At 46.3% G+C, this 17,460-nt stretch overlaps 2 protein-coding genes across 4 annotated transcripts in view; one reads left to right on the plus strand and one right to left on the minus strand.

The window, feature by feature from the left end:
• Window positions 1-4,159, plus strand: part of Nxn (nucleoredoxin) — a 131,176-nt gene extending 127,017 nt beyond the window's left edge. Inside the window, exons 7-8 of the mRNA XM_020157936.2 lie at window positions 583-707; window positions 3,838-4,159. Of these exons, the coding sequence (XP_020013525.1) occupies window positions 583-707; window positions 3,838-4,020 (308 nt within the window). The 3' untranslated portion in view covers window positions 4,021-4,159. The remainder of the gene's footprint in view (window positions 1-582; window positions 708-3,837) is intronic.
• Window positions 4,160-4,899: 740 nt separating this feature from the next.
• On the minus strand, window positions 4,900-17,450 carry Mrm3 (mitochondrial rRNA methyltransferase 3). Of its 3 annotated transcripts, XM_020157933.2 has the most exons (4): window positions 17,109-17,450; window positions 16,624-16,868; window positions 13,992-14,159; window positions 4,900-11,668 (listed from the first exon to the last, which is right to left on the minus strand). In XM_020157933.2, the coding sequence occupies exons 1-4, from the start codon at window positions 17,420-17,422 to the stop codon at window positions 11,133-11,135; spliced, it is 1,263 nt and encodes a 420-aa protein (XP_020013522.2). In that variant the 5' UTR covers window positions 17,423-17,450; the 3' UTR covers window positions 4,900-11,132. The 3 variants fall into 3 exon arrangements, with proteins under 3 accessions (XP_020013522.2, XP_020013524.1, XP_020013523.1); XM_020157935.2 differs by lacking the exon at window positions 17,109-17,450 and having other exon boundaries at window positions 16,682-16,815; XM_020157934.2 differs by lacking the exons at window positions 16,624-16,868; window positions 17,109-17,450 and adding an exon at window positions 16,136-16,612.
• Between the last annotated feature and the right edge of the window lie 10 nt (window positions 17,451-17,460).

Raw genomic sequence — 17,460 nt, forward strand, 5'->3', positions numbered from 1 at the left:
TAGACAGCCTTCTCCCTCCTACAGGGATCTGGCTGCCAGCTGTGAAGGTGGCACTTCAGCAGCTGTGGTGCCCCCATCAGCATCAGCACTGCTAACCAGACCACAGTCTTCACCCTCTCAGTGCCAGTTCTTTTGCCATTTTCACCATAAGCCAGAGGTCCTAGGTCATGGCTATTCATTCTGTGATTGAGAGAAAAGCTACCAGGGACCTCAGGTCCTGCTATGGGGAAAGCCCATTGTCCAGGGTGGCTTTGTGAAGCGTTCAGTGACAAAGGGTGTTTTCCAGGGACACTGGCACAATTCAGTGAGTCAAGTTATTCCTCGTAAGAGCCCAGTGCTGGTAAGCACTGTGCAAGCTGTGAGAGCTCCTTGACTGCTGGTATATGACATGTGTACACATGTGTGCATGTATGCCAACACACTCTGGTGCACATAGGAAGTTAGACCTACCTAAGAGGAAGTTCTTTTCCATTCTGGGGTTGCTCAGATGGGCATTTCCACAGCTCAGGCCCAGGACCCAGGCCCATTTGGGGGTACCACTACTGACAATCCAGCTTGTCTTTTTCTCTTTCCCCATCACAGATTCTGAGGATGATGGAGAGTCTGAGGCAGCCAAACAGCTGATTCAGCCAATAGCTGAGAAAATCATTGCCAAGTACAAAGCCAAAGAGGAGGAGGCACCACTTTTGTTCTTTGTGGCCGGGGAGGTGAGTTGTGGAAGGAGGGTATGGTGGCCCTAGTGAGGCTGGCTCAGGTGGGGACTTTTAGGACATGAGTATTACTGACCTCAAGGAAGTCAGAAGGGATCTCTGGGTCTGAGTTGACTGTGTCACCAACAAATGAAGAAAGTAGCCAGGTACCACTGGCTCAGGCCTGTAATCCTAGCTACTTGGGAGGCTGAGATCCAGAGTATCACAGTTCGAGGCCAGCCTGGGCAAAAAGTTTGCAAGACCCCATTTCCAAAATAACTAGAGCAAAATGAGCTGGAGGTATGGCTCAAGTGGTAAAGTGCCTGCTTTGCAAGCACAAAGCCCTGAGTTCAAACTCCAGACCCGATCAAAAAAAAAAAAAACATATGAGGAAGAAAAGGTATGTCATTAGTCATGTCATAGTAAACCATTTCCTACCCCTGCAGCTCCTTCTTCCCTTCCTTCTGAGGCCCAGAGCCTCAGAATAGGAAGACAGTCCCCCAGGGCTATTGCCTATCCAAGCTAATGGGGACAATGGCGGTTACAAACATCCATGGTTCACCCTCATTCCTATAGTGCTGGGTCAGAGCCAGGCCCCTATTCTTTGCAAAATGCCAGCTTGGCTAGTTCCTTTACACCAGCCCAAAAAGTGGTCTTAGCCATTACAAGGATCCTGGTTTGAGTCACAGCTCACCTACAGTCACCCAGCTAGCCTGGGGAGCATGCTGAGGTTGGCATTTGCAGCCATTCCCAATCTTTTGCATCCAAGCTGTGGCCCAGGAAGGCCTTTGGTGGAGTGCTCCAAGCTGGAGACATACCTCAGAGTAAGAAGGTGGGTCCTTGAGTGGAGCCCCCTGAACCAGTCACTGATCACCCTGAGGTTTGAGGACCTGCAACCATGACACCTGTGTTCTGCAAGATGGCCACATTCAGTGGCGCAGGTGCTCTTCTCACTCCCCACAAAAAGCCCCCTCCATCCACGCATGCTCACCAGCATTGACAGACACTGTGAGGCCAATCCTGCCCTTCATCCACCCATCTGTACCTCCAGTTGGTGGGGGCCTATGCTCATTTCACGCTGTTTGGATCCCAGGAGAGGCCTGACTCTGAGCCACCATTCATCACCTCCTCAGTAGCTGCCCCTAGTGGCCCTGCTAGGCCCCTTGCAGGCCACTCCAGTGGCCCTGCCCAGCCCCAGAGTGGAGGGAAACAAAGAGGGTTCACAGGCCCTGCCTGGGGCTCACCAGCTGCTGCATACAAAGCGCACGGGGCTGCTCTGCATTTATAAAACTCTAACCTCTGGAGAATGGTTCCAAAAAAAAAAAGATGGGTGCAGAACAGAAGGGGCTGAGCACAGGCAGGGCGGGACTTTAGAAACAGCTGAAAAGAGACATTTGCAGGTTTTCTGTATCCCAGGCACCCAGCCAAGCGCTTCACCTGCTCCTCTCCTTTGTACCTCACCTCTCATTGTCCAGCTTCACAGAGGAGGAAAGTGAGGCTCCCTTCCTGGCAGGGCGGTGAGGGCTGGCCACTGGTTTACCCTCACAGTGGCCCCATGTGCGTGGAGCCTTTGTTAAATCCATTGGCAGGGGATGGAACCTGGGCTGGACAAAGTACATTGTCAAAGTCATACAGAAAGTAGGTAGCAAAGACGGGCTGGCGGGAGGTCACTATGACTCCAGGAACAGTGCTCATCCATTTTCTGTCTCTGTGCTCTGACAAACGGTCCTGCTCATGCTTAGAGGGAGGGCAGGCAGGGGCAGGAGGAGAGCTCCCTGGACCAGAAAGCTGAACAAAATCACCTCTGTTGTTCAGTCCCCCCACTTGACTGCCTGTTCTTTCTGTGCACTTCACCAAGTCTCCTGGCCTTAGTGGTTTTCTTGGTCCAGTCTCTGTCCCTATGCTCAGAAGCAAGCACTACAGAAAGGGGGCAGGCACAGGGAGCTGGAGCCTGGGAACTGAGCCCAGGACTCTGGCCCAGGAGTGAGGAAGATGTCTTTTTTCTGTCTTGATCCTGTTGAAGTCTTAGTGAACATTTAGTGCACATTAGAGTCATCTCCCTGTGGTTTCCCAGTGGAAGCCAGGGAGGTAAGGCAGGAGAGTGTTTGGCTTGGTCTTGGCCTCCTAATGGGAATGGGAGGTCCAGTATTTGTCCAGGTGTCTATTTACCATGAAGGTCTTCTATTAATCCATGTGGAGAGGCTGAATCAAGTGCCAGCAATGTTGAAGCACCCAGCATTGCTGGGAAGGACATGCTATTTTTGGGGGGGAGGGGAGGAAGAAAGACCATCACTAACAGTCTTCCTTGGTTTTTGAGAAAGTAATGTTTTTTTTTGTCTCAGAAACTAGTGACCTGTAAATATTCTGCCTCCTGCTCACTCCCATTTAAAAACAGGAATAACCTGGCCCTTTTTCTGCAGGGTGACTCAAGTTTTTTCATTGGGTTTAAATATTGTGAATTTTATAGTGAAATAACCCCAGGATGGATTTGTAAAGTGCATCTTCTGTTATCTGCAAAATGAAGGTCAATAGTATGAAAGGGAACCTTGAATCCTTGCTCTCTGACAAAAGCTCTTCCTTGTATTTCAGTTTGGGTTTGCCTCTGTGTTTGCATAAGGCAACGTCTGACATAAGGGAATTTCACCTGGACAGCTGCTAGGAACTCGTGGGAATGTGGCAGCTTCCTCTCAGACAAATGCAGCAAACCAGTGTGGACATTGATGGTGCTTAAGCAGCCAGGTCTGACTGGAACCTCCTGCCTTCCTTGAATTTGGGATGTGGGAGACAGTGAATTATTTCTGTTTAAAAACACCTCAGAGTTATAGTCCAAATTGGCCTCAGATAATCCACAGCAGGACTGCAAATAATGGAGAGCTGACTGGAAAAATAAGTAATCAAAGGACATCACATTTTTAAGAAGCAGAGAGCATGTTAAAGCTGCCTTCATGCTAATAAAGAAAGATGACGTGCCTGGTGGTTTGGGGATGCAGAGGGAAATTTATGAAGCAGCCTCCTCCCCTTGCTAACAGCTCATCTCTCCTTCAGGATGAAAGCGCTGTCCCTCTTCTGGGCTGCCTGGAGAGGCTGGGCCCAGAGACACTCTCTTTTTTAAAACTTACTATTTTTTTCCCTCTCTGGTGACTTCCAGGATGACATGACTGACTCCCTGCGAGATTACACCAACCTGCCTGAAGCTGCCCCCCTGCTCACCATTCTGGACATGTCGGCCCGAGCCAAGTATGTGATGGATGTGGAGGAGATCACCCCTGCTGTTGTGGAGGCCTTTGTGAACGACTTCCTAGCAGAAAAGCTCAAACCAGAGCCCATCTAGTGGGGCTCCAGCCTCCGGAGACAGTATTTAAGACTGTTTTCTCCTCTTCCCCTACTCCCCCCAGCCCTTGGACTTTTCCAGCGTGTCCAGCCTCTCTGCAGTGCCTTGTTTCTGCGTTCACTCCTCAGCTAGCACCCGAGGGTGCGCCTCCTCACAGCAGCAGCAGAACCCACTGTTTGTGGACTGCTTAGGATTCATGGGGATGGCATAACCAGCCAGACCTGGGACTGCCACACAGATCCAGGTCACTAGCTCCTGGTGAAGGACCTGCCAGGGTGTTCTTCTGCAGAGTAAGCAAGCAGGAATGGTGGACTGGGGCTCTGGCTCTGCCTATTGGGTCAGCACACACACCCAGAGCCCAAAGCAGCTAGAAAGGAACTGCTTGGTATCATGTATACATGCAGGTGGACGTGGTCTTTCTTGGTCTGAGGGAAAAACAGCAGCTTGTCAGTGGGTTCTGGGACAGGGGAACCTCCAAATCTAAAAGGAAGCATGTAAGGTGTTGTGGTGAGAAAAATGAGTAGCTAAGCAAATGGTTCATATAGTAATTGCTTACTTTTATTAAGCTCCTCCCATGTGATTAGAATTTTTCATTCTTTCATCTCTTTCTTCCTCGCTCTTGACCTTCTCCAAGTTTCTGCCTGCTCAGACAGCTCCTGTATCTTGGCATTTTGTTACTGAATTCTTCCCCTTGGACATCTTCCCAAGAACTTGGCCCTGGGTTCCTAGAGGAGTGATGCCCAGCCAGCCCTGTGCCTGAGGCCACTGGACCTCTGCTGAGACACCTGCACCCCCTTTCATTACTCCTGTTCTTTTTCTTTTCCAAAGCAGAACTAAAAAATGACAAGAATTTAACAGGAGCCCAGCTTTTCCCTGAGAACCTGCAGAAGGAGCTGTGCCCAAGGGCAGAAGTGAGGGCAGAGGGCATGTCAACTACAAGTAGGCTTTGTATCTCCTTTGCTAGGCCTGGATAGCTTGGGCTCTTATTTGAACTGAAGTGACCACAAAAAGGGAAGCACCAGCTACATTCTTAGGATTTGGGGTGAAGGGCTTTGGTCTAGGGATTTGCAGAGGTTTAGCCTGTCTCAATCAGGTGTCAGGGGCTTTAAACAATCCCAGGCCTTATCCTCAGCTCCACTCAGTGCTCTGCCAACCAAAACCATTTATTAGGAAAACCCAGCTCTTCCCAATAAGCTGTTGACACTGTTATTCCTTGCTGAATTGGATTGTTGATTTGTAGTTCAGAGGTACAAAATTAGTTGGTAATTAGCCTATTTGATGTTGCCAACCTGAAATACAATCATCTAGAAAGAAATAAAGCAGGCATCTCTGGACATTATCACCCACTTGGCCTTTCCTGTCTTTAATAACAACAATCTTTTCCCCGTGAATGCTTTACTGGGGGTGGGCAGTGTGGGAAAGTAGGACATAGAGAACCTCTGGGAGTTTTGTTCCAGAATTTTCAAAAATCTCAAGAACTGGGGCTGGGGACAGAGCTTAGTGGTAAAGTGCTTGCCCAGCATGTACAAGGCCCTGGGTTCAATCCCCAGCACTGAAAGGGAAAAAAAAGAAAAACAAAACAAAAATAGGGCCATCTGTCAAATCTTCTTGGTTTCCAGAAGGCAGGAAACGTGTTTACTTGTGCCAGACACAGATCCCTTGTGGAGCTCTGGCCACATCTCCTAGTTTGACTTGGCACTGGATGGAGGGTGAATTTCCAGATTATGGAATTGCTATGGACATTCTTGCTCTTTCCCTCCTTCCAGCACTGAACCTGGAGAAGGCTTCATCAGAAACACGGGGAAGCACACATGGGTCTCTCTGTCATGACAAAGTTGGGGATGCCATGCTTACCACTATGCAAACCAAACCAAAATACCCGTGCATGTGATTGAGATGCATGGTGATCAGCTTCCTCTCCAGAAGTCGGGTGTATGCTGCTGTTGCTCCTCCTTCCCACCACTTGTCCATGCAATCAGTGGCTGTCACTTATTCCAGCACAGGAATCCAACGTTGCTTTTTTGCATCAGTTGAGCTTCAAGTGGTAATTTTCAGCCAGACTTTGTTTTTTCCTGTTGCCTAATTAAAGACCCTAAAAAGCTGTTCCCCCTCCTGCTGCCGTGCTCAGGGATGCAAACCGAATCCAGCAATGAGACAGACTGCAGGAGACAGCCCTGGACCAGGCTGTGGGACCTAACATGCTGCTGCATTGGTTAGCATAGAGAGAAACCCCTGTACTGGGAAGAGCCTGAGTGAGCTTCTGCCCCGCACTGTTCCAGTCATGCAGGGCAGACATACTCTGTATACAGTGCTAGTTCTCTGGCCAGTCTGAACAGGCCCATGCTTGCCCAACAGCCCTGGAATGCCACAGTGGTACAGACCTTGGAGTTGGCAATACACAGGGATAGCAGAAGTTCAGGGGTGCCCCCTCTAGCTCCTCTGGGTACAGCCTTAAGAGCCAAGGACTGACCTGAGGGCGCTGAGCCTATGAGGATCTTTCAAGCTTGTCCTGAAATGGTTGTATTAAAGTGAGCACCTTACCTACATCCCTCATTGCCAATGTCAACAGGGACAAGAGCATGCCGTTTCCTCCAAGCAGGAAAGATTCTTGGGGACAAATCACATGGCTATTGACTGCAAGCTTGATATTGGTGGCTATGGCTGATAAGCATGTGTGGTGATGAAAGAGTTTCCAGAAACAAAAGTCTGTCTGTAGCACTGCATTTTGGTTCTGCTTCGTTTGTGGGATTTCTCCTACTGAGAGAAATAGAGCATAATGATGTCCTAGGCACACCTCACCCATGAAAGGATGAAGTAGGTATACTCCCTTTTTCAAGGTATACATGTGGCTTACCCCTGTGTTTTGGATTACTTCCCAGGGCAGGAAATGTGTCAGTAGGTGTGGGTGGAACTCATTCTGAGGGACAGTTTGGTTTCCATTAAATACAGTGCCAACTCATGGAGCCAACATCTCTACAGACCGACACGCAACCCCAAGCTGGCGGCAGTAGTCTCAAGTCTTGATTCCTGGGTGCTCGTATCTCATACAGAGGACCATCAGGTGAACTAGAACTAAGACACTAGGAGACATGATCTTAGGACCTACAGCCAAAAAAATTCAGTCTCTCGTAGCTGTAAGACGATGCAGAGGTCCCAATCAATCAAGTGCCCCCACCAAGCTTGTAATGAATGTGTGCCTCCTTTCCCATCCCACCCCTGTAGAGCAAGAGAGCCTGAGACCAGATCTGGCTACAGCCACCACTCTTTCTCTTCCACATCTGTTCTCGCCTTTCATTTTGAGGAAGTTGCAGCATTGCCGACAAACCTTCGAAGAGCTGGCTTCAGCTGAACCAAGAAATCCCAGGATTGGGCGTTAGCGCAGAACCAATCCCATCCAGAACACATTCAAGTTCTCAACCATACTTGTCTGTTGGATTTGTGTGTGTGTGGTACTGAGGTTTGAACCCAGGGCCTACACCTTGAGCCGTATCACCAGCCCTTTTTTCTTTTTTTTTTTTGTTTGTGGTACTGGGGTTTGAACTCAGGGCTTCATACTTGCAAAGCAGGTACTCTACCACTTGAGCCACACCTCTAGTCCATCTGTCAGGTTTCAAATGCTCCCTGAGGTTTCCAGTGAGGACTTGGCTTGTGGTGGGGATCTTAGCTGTTCAGGTATAACATGCTTCCTGTGTTCAGAGACTTGGTTCCTCCACTAAGTTGGTGTCTAGTTTATTGCATTGGTGCATGCATGGAGGAAGTAAGATATGGGAATTTCAAAGTGGCAAAGCATGAGTGCTTTCTTGAAAAAACAAGGTGAGCGTAAGTGGAGTTGCTCCACTGAGCAGCTGGGCAAAGGAGAGCCCTGGACCCTGAGCAACTGGTGATCTTCAGCACTAGCTAGGGGCCCCTGAATGGTAGTCTGTGGAGTGCTGGGGGTGACAACAGGGGAGCTAGATGCAGCTCTGCTTGGATGAAAGTAACACTGGAGTGCTATGATCCCTGGGGCACGTGTTGAAAGGTCCAGAGATGTTTCCCTGTGGTGACTTGAATTTTCACCAGGAGCTGGGGGTGGAGGTGGGAATCCACTCTCCCTGCCCTGCACTAACTGAAGGACTATGTGTGCGCTCACATTGGGACATCAGCATCTACCCAGAGCTGTTCTCTCAGAGGCTTGTTACAGGGAAGTGGCACTTGTTTTGCCTCTTCCCATTTCTGTCTCTTCTCTCATTTTTGGTCTAGTGTCCTGACTCTGACTCTTAATTCTGCCGATATTATGAGACCCAAGCTTGGAAAATGCTCTTTGGCAGAAGACTTGACTCTATCCTTACCCCCAGCCCACTTTTTCTGTTGTTTTTTTTTTTTTTCTTTTTGTGGTACTGAAGTTTGACTTAGGGCCTCGCATCTGCTAGGCAGGCATGCTACCACCTGAGCCCTCTTTTTCTCTTTGAAACAACTTAAACCCAGGAAAACTCCTGACTGCCTTCAACTTGGAGAGCGGATTCTGAGGCTTTGTCTGCCACCTTGTGGCCGAAGAGACTGCTATACCTGGGCCTCAACACAACAGCAGGGTGCTTTCCAGTATTTCTACATTTCTTTCAGCCAAGCAGTGTTTTTGTCATATAATACTGTTTTATTCCTAGTTACTGGGGAAATGGTGACAGAACAAATGTTGGCCTCAAAATTTAGAATTCACGATATTGATTTTGCAATCTCATTCAGAAAGAACTTAGCACCACTTGCTCCAAGTCATTTAAAAGGATGATTTGTCCCTGCCACTCTTCCATCTACCCCAGAATAATCTGGATATACAAAAGAGCTCACATTGTGTAGGAGGCACTGGCTATACAGAGAATGGCATGGAAACTGTTTACCTCTTACAGCCAGGATTATAGAATGAGCTTAGTTGTTTGCCAGTGTTTTTACATTGCTGTTTTTCTCCAGGATAAAGTGTACGATTTGTTTATTCATTGACTTTTTGATCTATTTTTTGGCGGTACTGGAGTTTGAACTCAGGGTCTCATGAATGCTAGGCAGGTGCTCTCCACTTCAGCCAACATAGCATCTAATGAACTATTTGTCCAGGGCTGGCTTTGAACCATGATCCTCCTGATCTCTGCCTCCTGAGTAGGTAGGATTATAGGTGTGAACCACCAGTGCTTAGCTTTTCATTGATTTTTATTCTGTAACAAAACCCGTGGGAACACAGTTCAGGGACACAAATTACATGAAGTTGGTTTCATGATGGAAAGACACGGACTTCCTTTTAGGGACTTGTTTCTTTAGCACTTTTCTAAGGTGTTGAGGGGGAGACTAAATGTCAGCAGATGTGAAAGTTGTGAATTCTCTGGGCTGCCTTCCAGCCTGCTGTGACAGTCACTGCAGTCCTTTTCAGCTCCTGTCACATTTGCAGATGGTGCTCCAGGCTTTGTGGATAACAGTAAAGTAAAAGACTTTGAGTTCTTCTACTTTCTAAAAGCTAACAGAGGATGGAGGGTGGCAAGAATCTGTGGGCCACCTGCATAGACCATTTTTGCAGAGTCCTAGACTGGGCTAGACCAGAGCAGGACACCCAAGTTGTAGCTCAGGCTGGTCAGCCTGGGATGACACAGCTAACCCCTCAAACACGACAAACAAATGCCACCTGCCACTTGGGGCATGGAGTATGTTTGCCCATTTGGTTCTCCCAAAAGGAAGTTTTACTAGGGAGCCGGGGGAGCAGAATGGGAAGGGGGCAGCCTGTGGTTTCTCTTCCACGCACCGGCAACTCACTCAACTTCCCTGAATGCACAGCTAAAGGGATCCCAAGGAATCCAAATCACCACTGGACTCTATGTAATAAGGAGACTGTACAGCCACACTCTCATCATCCTCAGCTCTAGCCCTCTTCTCTGTGGTTATAAAAGCAGAGTGTGGAACAATTCCTATATTCCAGTGCAACCACCACTTCCCACACTTACTTGCAGACAGTGGTCACACTCCGCATTTGCCTTTGCCTCCGACTATATCCTGGCCAGCACCTGGCAGGTAAGGATCTAGCTTGCCCTGGTCCCCTGGGGGGTTGAGAGTGCTGCATAGTTCTGTAAGTAGCCACACTAACCTCACAGGAGACCTGTGTTCACACATCATCTAGGAATACTGGCATTTTCCTGAGCAATTTAATCAAGTGTTACATAAACTAGGACCTAATAACAGGGAGCTGATAAAAAGGGTGACATTCTTCTGACAGATGCATCGTTAAGCTGCAGATATGAAAACTCAAGTTTCTTCCTTTTTCTGTAGAGTCCTCAAAAAGATATTTGCAGAGGTGCTAAGAAGGTAGGACACCACTTGATGAATTAACTGTTTCTACTGTTCATCTGCAAAGGGGGGATATACATAAACAGGGGCTGCAAAAGTGAAGGGCTGAACAAACTGCCCCAGAGACAACACATCCAAGGCCAAAGAACAGGTGGCTAATGAATTCCACAATCTCTGGCACTCATCCACCCGGGTTATTAATATCTGACTGCATTTAAATAAAACTGTTCAATATAATCTGCCAATTCTATACTTCACAGTTTATTTTCCATTGGCCAGTGATCAGACATGGTGACTTGGCATGACCTGTAACCAGTGCTTAATGATGCAAAACACCTACCACTAATCCAAGGATGCTCATCTCTAAGACTGATGCCTTCAGGAACTTTCTGGGCAAGAAAATGATCCTCAGGGAACAGTTTTTTCCTCCAGTGCTGGGGACGGAACCCAGGGACTCACAGATAGTGACAAGAGCTCTAGCACTGAGCCACATTCCTAGCTCTAATAGACAGTATTTGAAAATTATATATACAGAGCGGTGTGATCACCTAATTTGTGTTATCACAAACAGAGAAAAAAGAAAAAGAGATATATTCTAAGAACTGATGGAAAGATAAGAGATCACAAGAATTTTGACCTTTGTTGTTTATGAGGAAAAGCAGAAATTCTCATTTTCCCAATAACCAATGCCTACCTCCTCTGTCCTGTGTGGCACAGGAAGCCAGTTTCCTATTCTGCCAGCCTCCTAACAATGTACAAGATAGGAGGAGTTGCAGGAATCCTCCACCTGAGAACTTCTGTGTCATCCCCCAGTGTTAATTCCTGTCTCTGCTTAAGTGTTCCACCCTTACCCGCAGCTGCCTTTTCCCTTCAAAAAGCAAGATGCTTGCAGCCATGGCTGAGTTCAGGCTGTCCACACCAGGCACAACAGGAATCAGCAGCCTCTTGCCCCCAGTATTCTCAGCCAACTGCAGGGACTCCAGGCTCACGCCATGGGTCTCCCCACCAATCACCACAGCTGCTGGTGCCTCTGTCCAGTCCAAGTCGTAACTCTGGACTTCAAGTTCAGGGAACCAGTCTTTACCAGTTCTGATGTCTACACAATCCTCCTCCTCTTCTTCAAACTTGTGAAACTTCAGGAATCGCCGATCACACACCCAGCCTTGGTCACTGGCTTTATTAGACATCTGGGCCTGAGCATAGAGGCCACAGTTGTCTGCTACGTAGACCCGGGTATCAGGGGGCAAGTAATTGGGCACTGTTTCCCATTCCAGATTGTTGATAATGGGCACCTGGAAATGTGCTCCCATGCCTGCCCGTAGCACTTTGGGCTCCCAGGCATCCACACAGCCTAAAAAATAGAGAGGATACAATCACGATTTTATATGCCTTCCCAGACTGAAGAGCCATAAGAATAAATCAAATTAATTCCAGACCAGGAGATGAAGCAAAAGTTTTCCCATTAAAGTTCTCTTTAGAGCTGGGACCTTCCACAGCCTCTCTGTGTCCAGCAAAGGATTGCTCCCTGCTAGTGCTAAAAACAATTTCATTCTGTCAACACTGTCCTTACTTAAGCACCAGACATTGTAGAGGGGATGCAATGGGAATTAAAACAATACCCCCAACTTCTCAGAGTAGAATAGGTGCTGGTCTGGGACAATATTTACTCAGATGATTACACTATTAGTGATAAATGATGTAAAAGAAGTACAAACAGACTAAAAGAAAGTCCTTGTGCAAAGCGGACGTTTGAGGAAAAATACCAAACTTCCTAAAGACGGTGACCCTGAGGTGGCTCCTGGAGGATAAAAGGATCTTGTCAGAGAAAGGCCCAGGCCTTTCAGAGAACCACAGTCTAAGAACTGCAAGCAGGTGGGTAGGGTTGGGGGTGTGGTGGGAGAGGAAATGGGAGGCAGGCAGTAAGCAACGTAAAGGAGGTTGAATACACTAAACTGAGGAGTATGGGATTTTATCAGAAACTGTAACATCGCCAAAGGATTTTTAAGCAAAACTGAGGGAACGTGACTCATATTTTAGACCCACATGGCTTCAAGGTTCAATCTGGACTGGAGCAGAGATTTCCCCACACTAGAAATGGGGATATCAGGTAGAAAGCAAGTGCAGCAACCCAGGGGGAATTAGGAGCCCAAACCCAGGCAGTGGCCCTGTCGCTCCTACAGTCCCTCTTTCACATGGCAGTTAAGGCCAGATAAACCTACTCTTGTGTGCAGTCATATCTAGGCCTAAACTGCTCCTATGCACTGGCCACATGGCAGACACTTGACCTTTCCCAGTGTCTACTCTCACCATGGGCAAGCTGGGAGAGATGGTACAAACAGGGTACCATACCATGACTGCCTTGCATACCTGCTATCCACCCCCAGCACAAGTCTCCCTGTGACAAGTTATCTTAGGATAACCATCAAACCTAGGATAGATTAACTAGGCAAACCAGACTTAAAAAGGAAATTAAGACATGGAGTGCCCACACATATCTCCACCATCTGCTTTCCCATGCAGAGGGAGTTGGGAGCTGGACTACAGGCCAAGAGAGGAGGGAAAGGGACAAAAAGATGGGCCCAGATTTGTGAGAGGAGCTGTCTAGTCTATCCCTTTTGCCTAGCAGGGAGTAAGGAAAAGGTAAGACTTCTCTCCTCATGTCCTTGACACTAGACACCACATCAAATGTTTCTTAGTCTTTTTCTTACTTCTTTTAGGCCAGTTGCCAATATCAAGTGAAAATCACACTGCTAGCATTACACAAACACATTTCCAAAACTACAGTTGTTATCAGAGCACTCAACAATGGAGTAAGTGGGACAGTGATAGTGGAATCCCAGCACCTGGATCTCATGCCAGGAGAGAACTACTCCAACAGGGCATTTCCAGGAAGAGCTGGAAGGAGCAATTTAGGCAAGTCTCAGCAACAGCTGCCACTATTAATTTATATTTAATAGTAGCTTGGGTGTTTCTGATGAATGCCACTCTCCCTCCCCTCCACTCCCAAGGTGTAACAGGCATTTTAGGCATGCCCCAACTGTTTGGCAAGTCTATGTAGAACCAAGCCTATTAATCCCTGCTTCTGGGGAGAAGAGACAGAAATGTAATGAGGCTAATTTGTGTGTGGCTTATGTGACTACATTTCCCTAAGGCTAAGAGAAATGTACCACAATGGCATAACCACTATCTGGTGACAGCAAATTTCATAGGATTCAGAACTCAAAGGTTAGGAAGGTCTCATATACCTAACAACCTGGGAACTCAAGATCATTAAATATAGGACCTGAAACCAAGTGTTAAAATGGGCATCTATACAATTATATATGCTAATAAAAACATCACAAAAAACTGGCATCTATTTCTTTACCCTGACTGATTTAAAGTTCTTTAATGACCTACTAAGTCTCAAAATATTTTTAAAAGATAATCAATTGCAGTACTTACTGTGCCAGGCATGGTACAAAGTACTTTATTTGCATCATCTAAGTAAATCTCAAAATAACCCTATGAAGAAGATTCTATTTCCACTTTACACAAGGGAACTCACATTCAGCATATTACTATGGACAAATAGCTACAAAGGACAGATTCAACATTCAGCTGTACATGACTGCTCAGCCCTCTAGCTTACATAGAAATGGCCAGCCAATCCAACTGGTAATAAGTGCTCTTACCTTTGGTGAGTAATACTTTGCTGCAGCCTGCTCCAGCTGCAGATCTCAAAATTGTTCCCAGGTTCCCAGGGTCACGGAGATTGTCACAAATCAACAATAAGGGCAGGGAATGGTGAAGCTGAGTCTCTGGATATGTCATCCTAACATGGTCAGGTTTGGCAAAAATCCCTGTGGAAACAACCCAGAAGGTTCATTTGTCTTTTGTGGACATTAGGAATAAGTCTGACTTTTCATCTACTTAATTCTTCATAGGTTTTTTTTTTTGGTGATACTGGGGTTTGAACTCAGGACCTCATGCTTGCTAGGCAGGTGCTCTATCACTTGAGCCACACCCTTAACCCTTTTTTAAAATTATTATTATTTAGGTAGGGTCTCAAGTTTTTGCCCCGGGGGCCAGCCTCAGACCCATGGCTGGAATCACAGCTGTGCATGACCATACCCAGGTTATTGATTGATATAGGGGAGATCTTGATAACTTTTTGCCAGGTTGGCCTTGAAGCTCGATCCTTCCCTATCTTCACCTTCAGTATAGCTGGGATTACTGGCATGAACCCCTGCAACCACAGGATATATATGAATACTTTCTGATTGAAAAAAATCAAACAACATAAAATCCTACCAGTGCCCCGTCTGCTTCCCATCTTGTAGAGTATCCTTTCAGAACTTCATGCATTTACCTACATATAGGTACATCTACCCAAATACAGTGCTTTTTCAACATTAAAAAACAAACAAAAACCACTCTGCTGGGCATGGTAGTGCATATCTGTTAATTCTAATGCTCTGGAAGCTAAGGCAAGAGGCTCATGAGCTTGAGGCCACTTGGGCTACAAAGCGAGACTGTCTCAAAAAACTAAAGGCTAGGGATATAGCTCAGTGGGAGAATGCTTGCCTAGCATGTTCAAGGTCCTAGGTTCGCAATCCTAGCACTGCAACCACAACAAAACCTTTATATTGTTCTATAATGTACTTATTTTGCTCAATAAAGTGTGATGAAAAACTTTAGCATGTTAGTACATTTGGAGCTACCTTATTCTTCTAACTGCTACATGTTATCTCTTTCACCACTGACAGTTCAAAGGTCCCTATTAAAAACAGTGCTACAATGAATATCCCTATAGGACTCTATGCTTATGTCTGAAAACTTCTCTAGGATAAATACCTGTAAGTGAAATGGATAAACAGTGTGCGCACTTAACAAATGGCACCAAAATTCATTATGGTTCATTCACAGCTGAATACACAAATGCCTGTTTCTCAGCTCAAACCCTTTGTCAACAGAGGGTATATTTATTTGTTTCAATTTTTGCCATTTTGATGGAGAAAAATTTGTATTTTCCCTGATTACTAGGGAAGCTGAACATCTTTTCAAGACAACTGAGCATCTGTGACCCTCTTCTGTTAGTTCCTTCATTTTTGTTTTCTCTGAATTGTCACTGCTCCGTTTTCTCACTGGGTGGGTTTGTTGTTGCTGCTGCTTAAATAATTTGTTGGCTTAATTTAAATATTTAAACAGCAATCATCAGTCATCTATATTCTGACTTAAGAAATATCATCTCCTTTACTGCTCATTTTAAAATTAAGCATATATTCCTAGGAAAAAGAATCTGAATTCAAAAACTCAAATGTATTAAAGTAATGTCTCCTTTTTCAAATACCCCAGCCCAGAAGCAACATCTGTGGGACATACTCTGAAAGGCCACAGAATGAAGGGGCCTTCATCTGAGTAATAAGGAACTGAGTCTCTTCAGTCCGCATGCTGAAGGTCCACAAGCTTGGCAGTTTTAGACCAAGCACAGTTGTATTTACCTCATCATCTCTCTATTCTCAGTCTAATACAAAGGAATACAAAGACTTGGAAGTACCTGGAAAAGTGAAAACCCAAAGTGACTTTCTTAATGAAAAAATTTCTCCTTACTTAATAATCTCTACCTTGTACTCTCCAGCTTGCAAAGTTTCAGGGAAAGTATTTTGGAAAAAGGGGACAAACTTTTTTTAAACAAAATTAAGATAGCCTTAGAGGTTCACCCTACCAGTTATACCATGTGCATTCCCTGTTGGGGGCTCACTGTTGTGATTCCATCCTTGAACTGTGCAGTCATCTGTTGGGAGAAGAGGTTCTAGGAAACTATCTTGTCTCTTACCCAGTGAGTCATGGGGATCCATGTCCTTACACGTTAAATTCAACCATATGAAGAAAGACTCCCAATTGTCCCGGGGGCAATAAACTGCAACAGTTCTCACTCTTTAGACTCTATTTGTGCTTCTGGAATAACGGGGTTAAAGAGGCACAGTTATCACCATATTGGCAGAAGTTTTGTGGGAATGGAGAGCCAATCCTTTCAGTAAAATTTTCTTAATTTTTATTGACATTAAAGAAATGACCTAAAAAACACAAAGTCTGAAGGACAGTGGCTCTTTCTAGAGATTATGAAGAGCCACAATACTGGCTTCAGTTTCCACTGGAAATACCATATGATGCACAGGCTTGAGTACTGTATTTCTATGGATGTGTTAAGATTAGACAGTAACATTTTGAGTTTTGTTTATATAAATTGTGTTGCCTTAAGTCAAGTATGAACAAAAAATTCTAGGTCTCTTCACCTACTGACACAATAATATAACCACTGACCCATTATTCCTTGTGGCGCTACTAGATCGGACCAATCCTTGATATCCTCAAATTTCACCTTAATGAGGCTGACACCTTTCAGCTTATCGACGGGCAACTCCTTTATGTATTCCAGACGGCTAAAGAAAAAAACTTTTGGCACAGCCCCGGCCTTGAGAGCATCTGCAATCAGCCTGCGACCTTCCAGCAGGATCTTCCCTTGCTTTTCCCGAAATGGCCTGGACTTAACGATTGTCATTACACTGCTGTGGATGGAAACAAAAAAATGGGTGAATACCAAAATACTTGTCACTGAGACAAATCTAGCTCTAACTGACTCAAAGAGCTTCGCAGAGGCAGAAACAAATTCCAAAGACACTTATTCTGCAAAATAAAAATAATTAAGGAACAGCGGCGTTGTATTGGAAGAACTCCATCGGGGGAGGTTAAGGTCCTGCTGAGGCAGGAAGAGAAGTGCGAATAGTAGACAAGCTTCGGAACATCACCTCAGTCTCCTGTCCCCAGGAAAAGCCTTATCGTAGCGAAGCCCTGCCTCTTCCCAGGTGCTAGGGGTCTGGGATGGAGCCGTCTGATGCGGTGGTTTCTGTCTCTGCGCCAGGCTACTGGCCTCAGACGCCGCCTTGCGGAGTTGCTTCTCGGGAGGACGCTTCCGTTCCACCACCTGCCCGGATGGAAACACCACTTTTACTGGGCTCCGCCGCAATGTCCGGACCCAGCGCCGTGCGTCCAGGTCCCAAATCTGGACCACCGGCAGCAGCGGTCTCATAGTACACCACATGCCCTTTGCCACCACCGCCATCTTCGCTGCGTCACGAAAGCGCGCCGTCGATGGCTAGT

The sequence above is a fragment of the Castor canadensis genome, chromosome 11 (assembly GCF_047511655.1).
Source record: "Castor canadensis chromosome 11, mCasCan1.hap1v2, whole genome shotgun sequence".
Taxonomy (NCBI): Eukaryota; Metazoa; Chordata; class Mammalia; order Rodentia; family Castoridae; genus Castor; species Castor canadensis.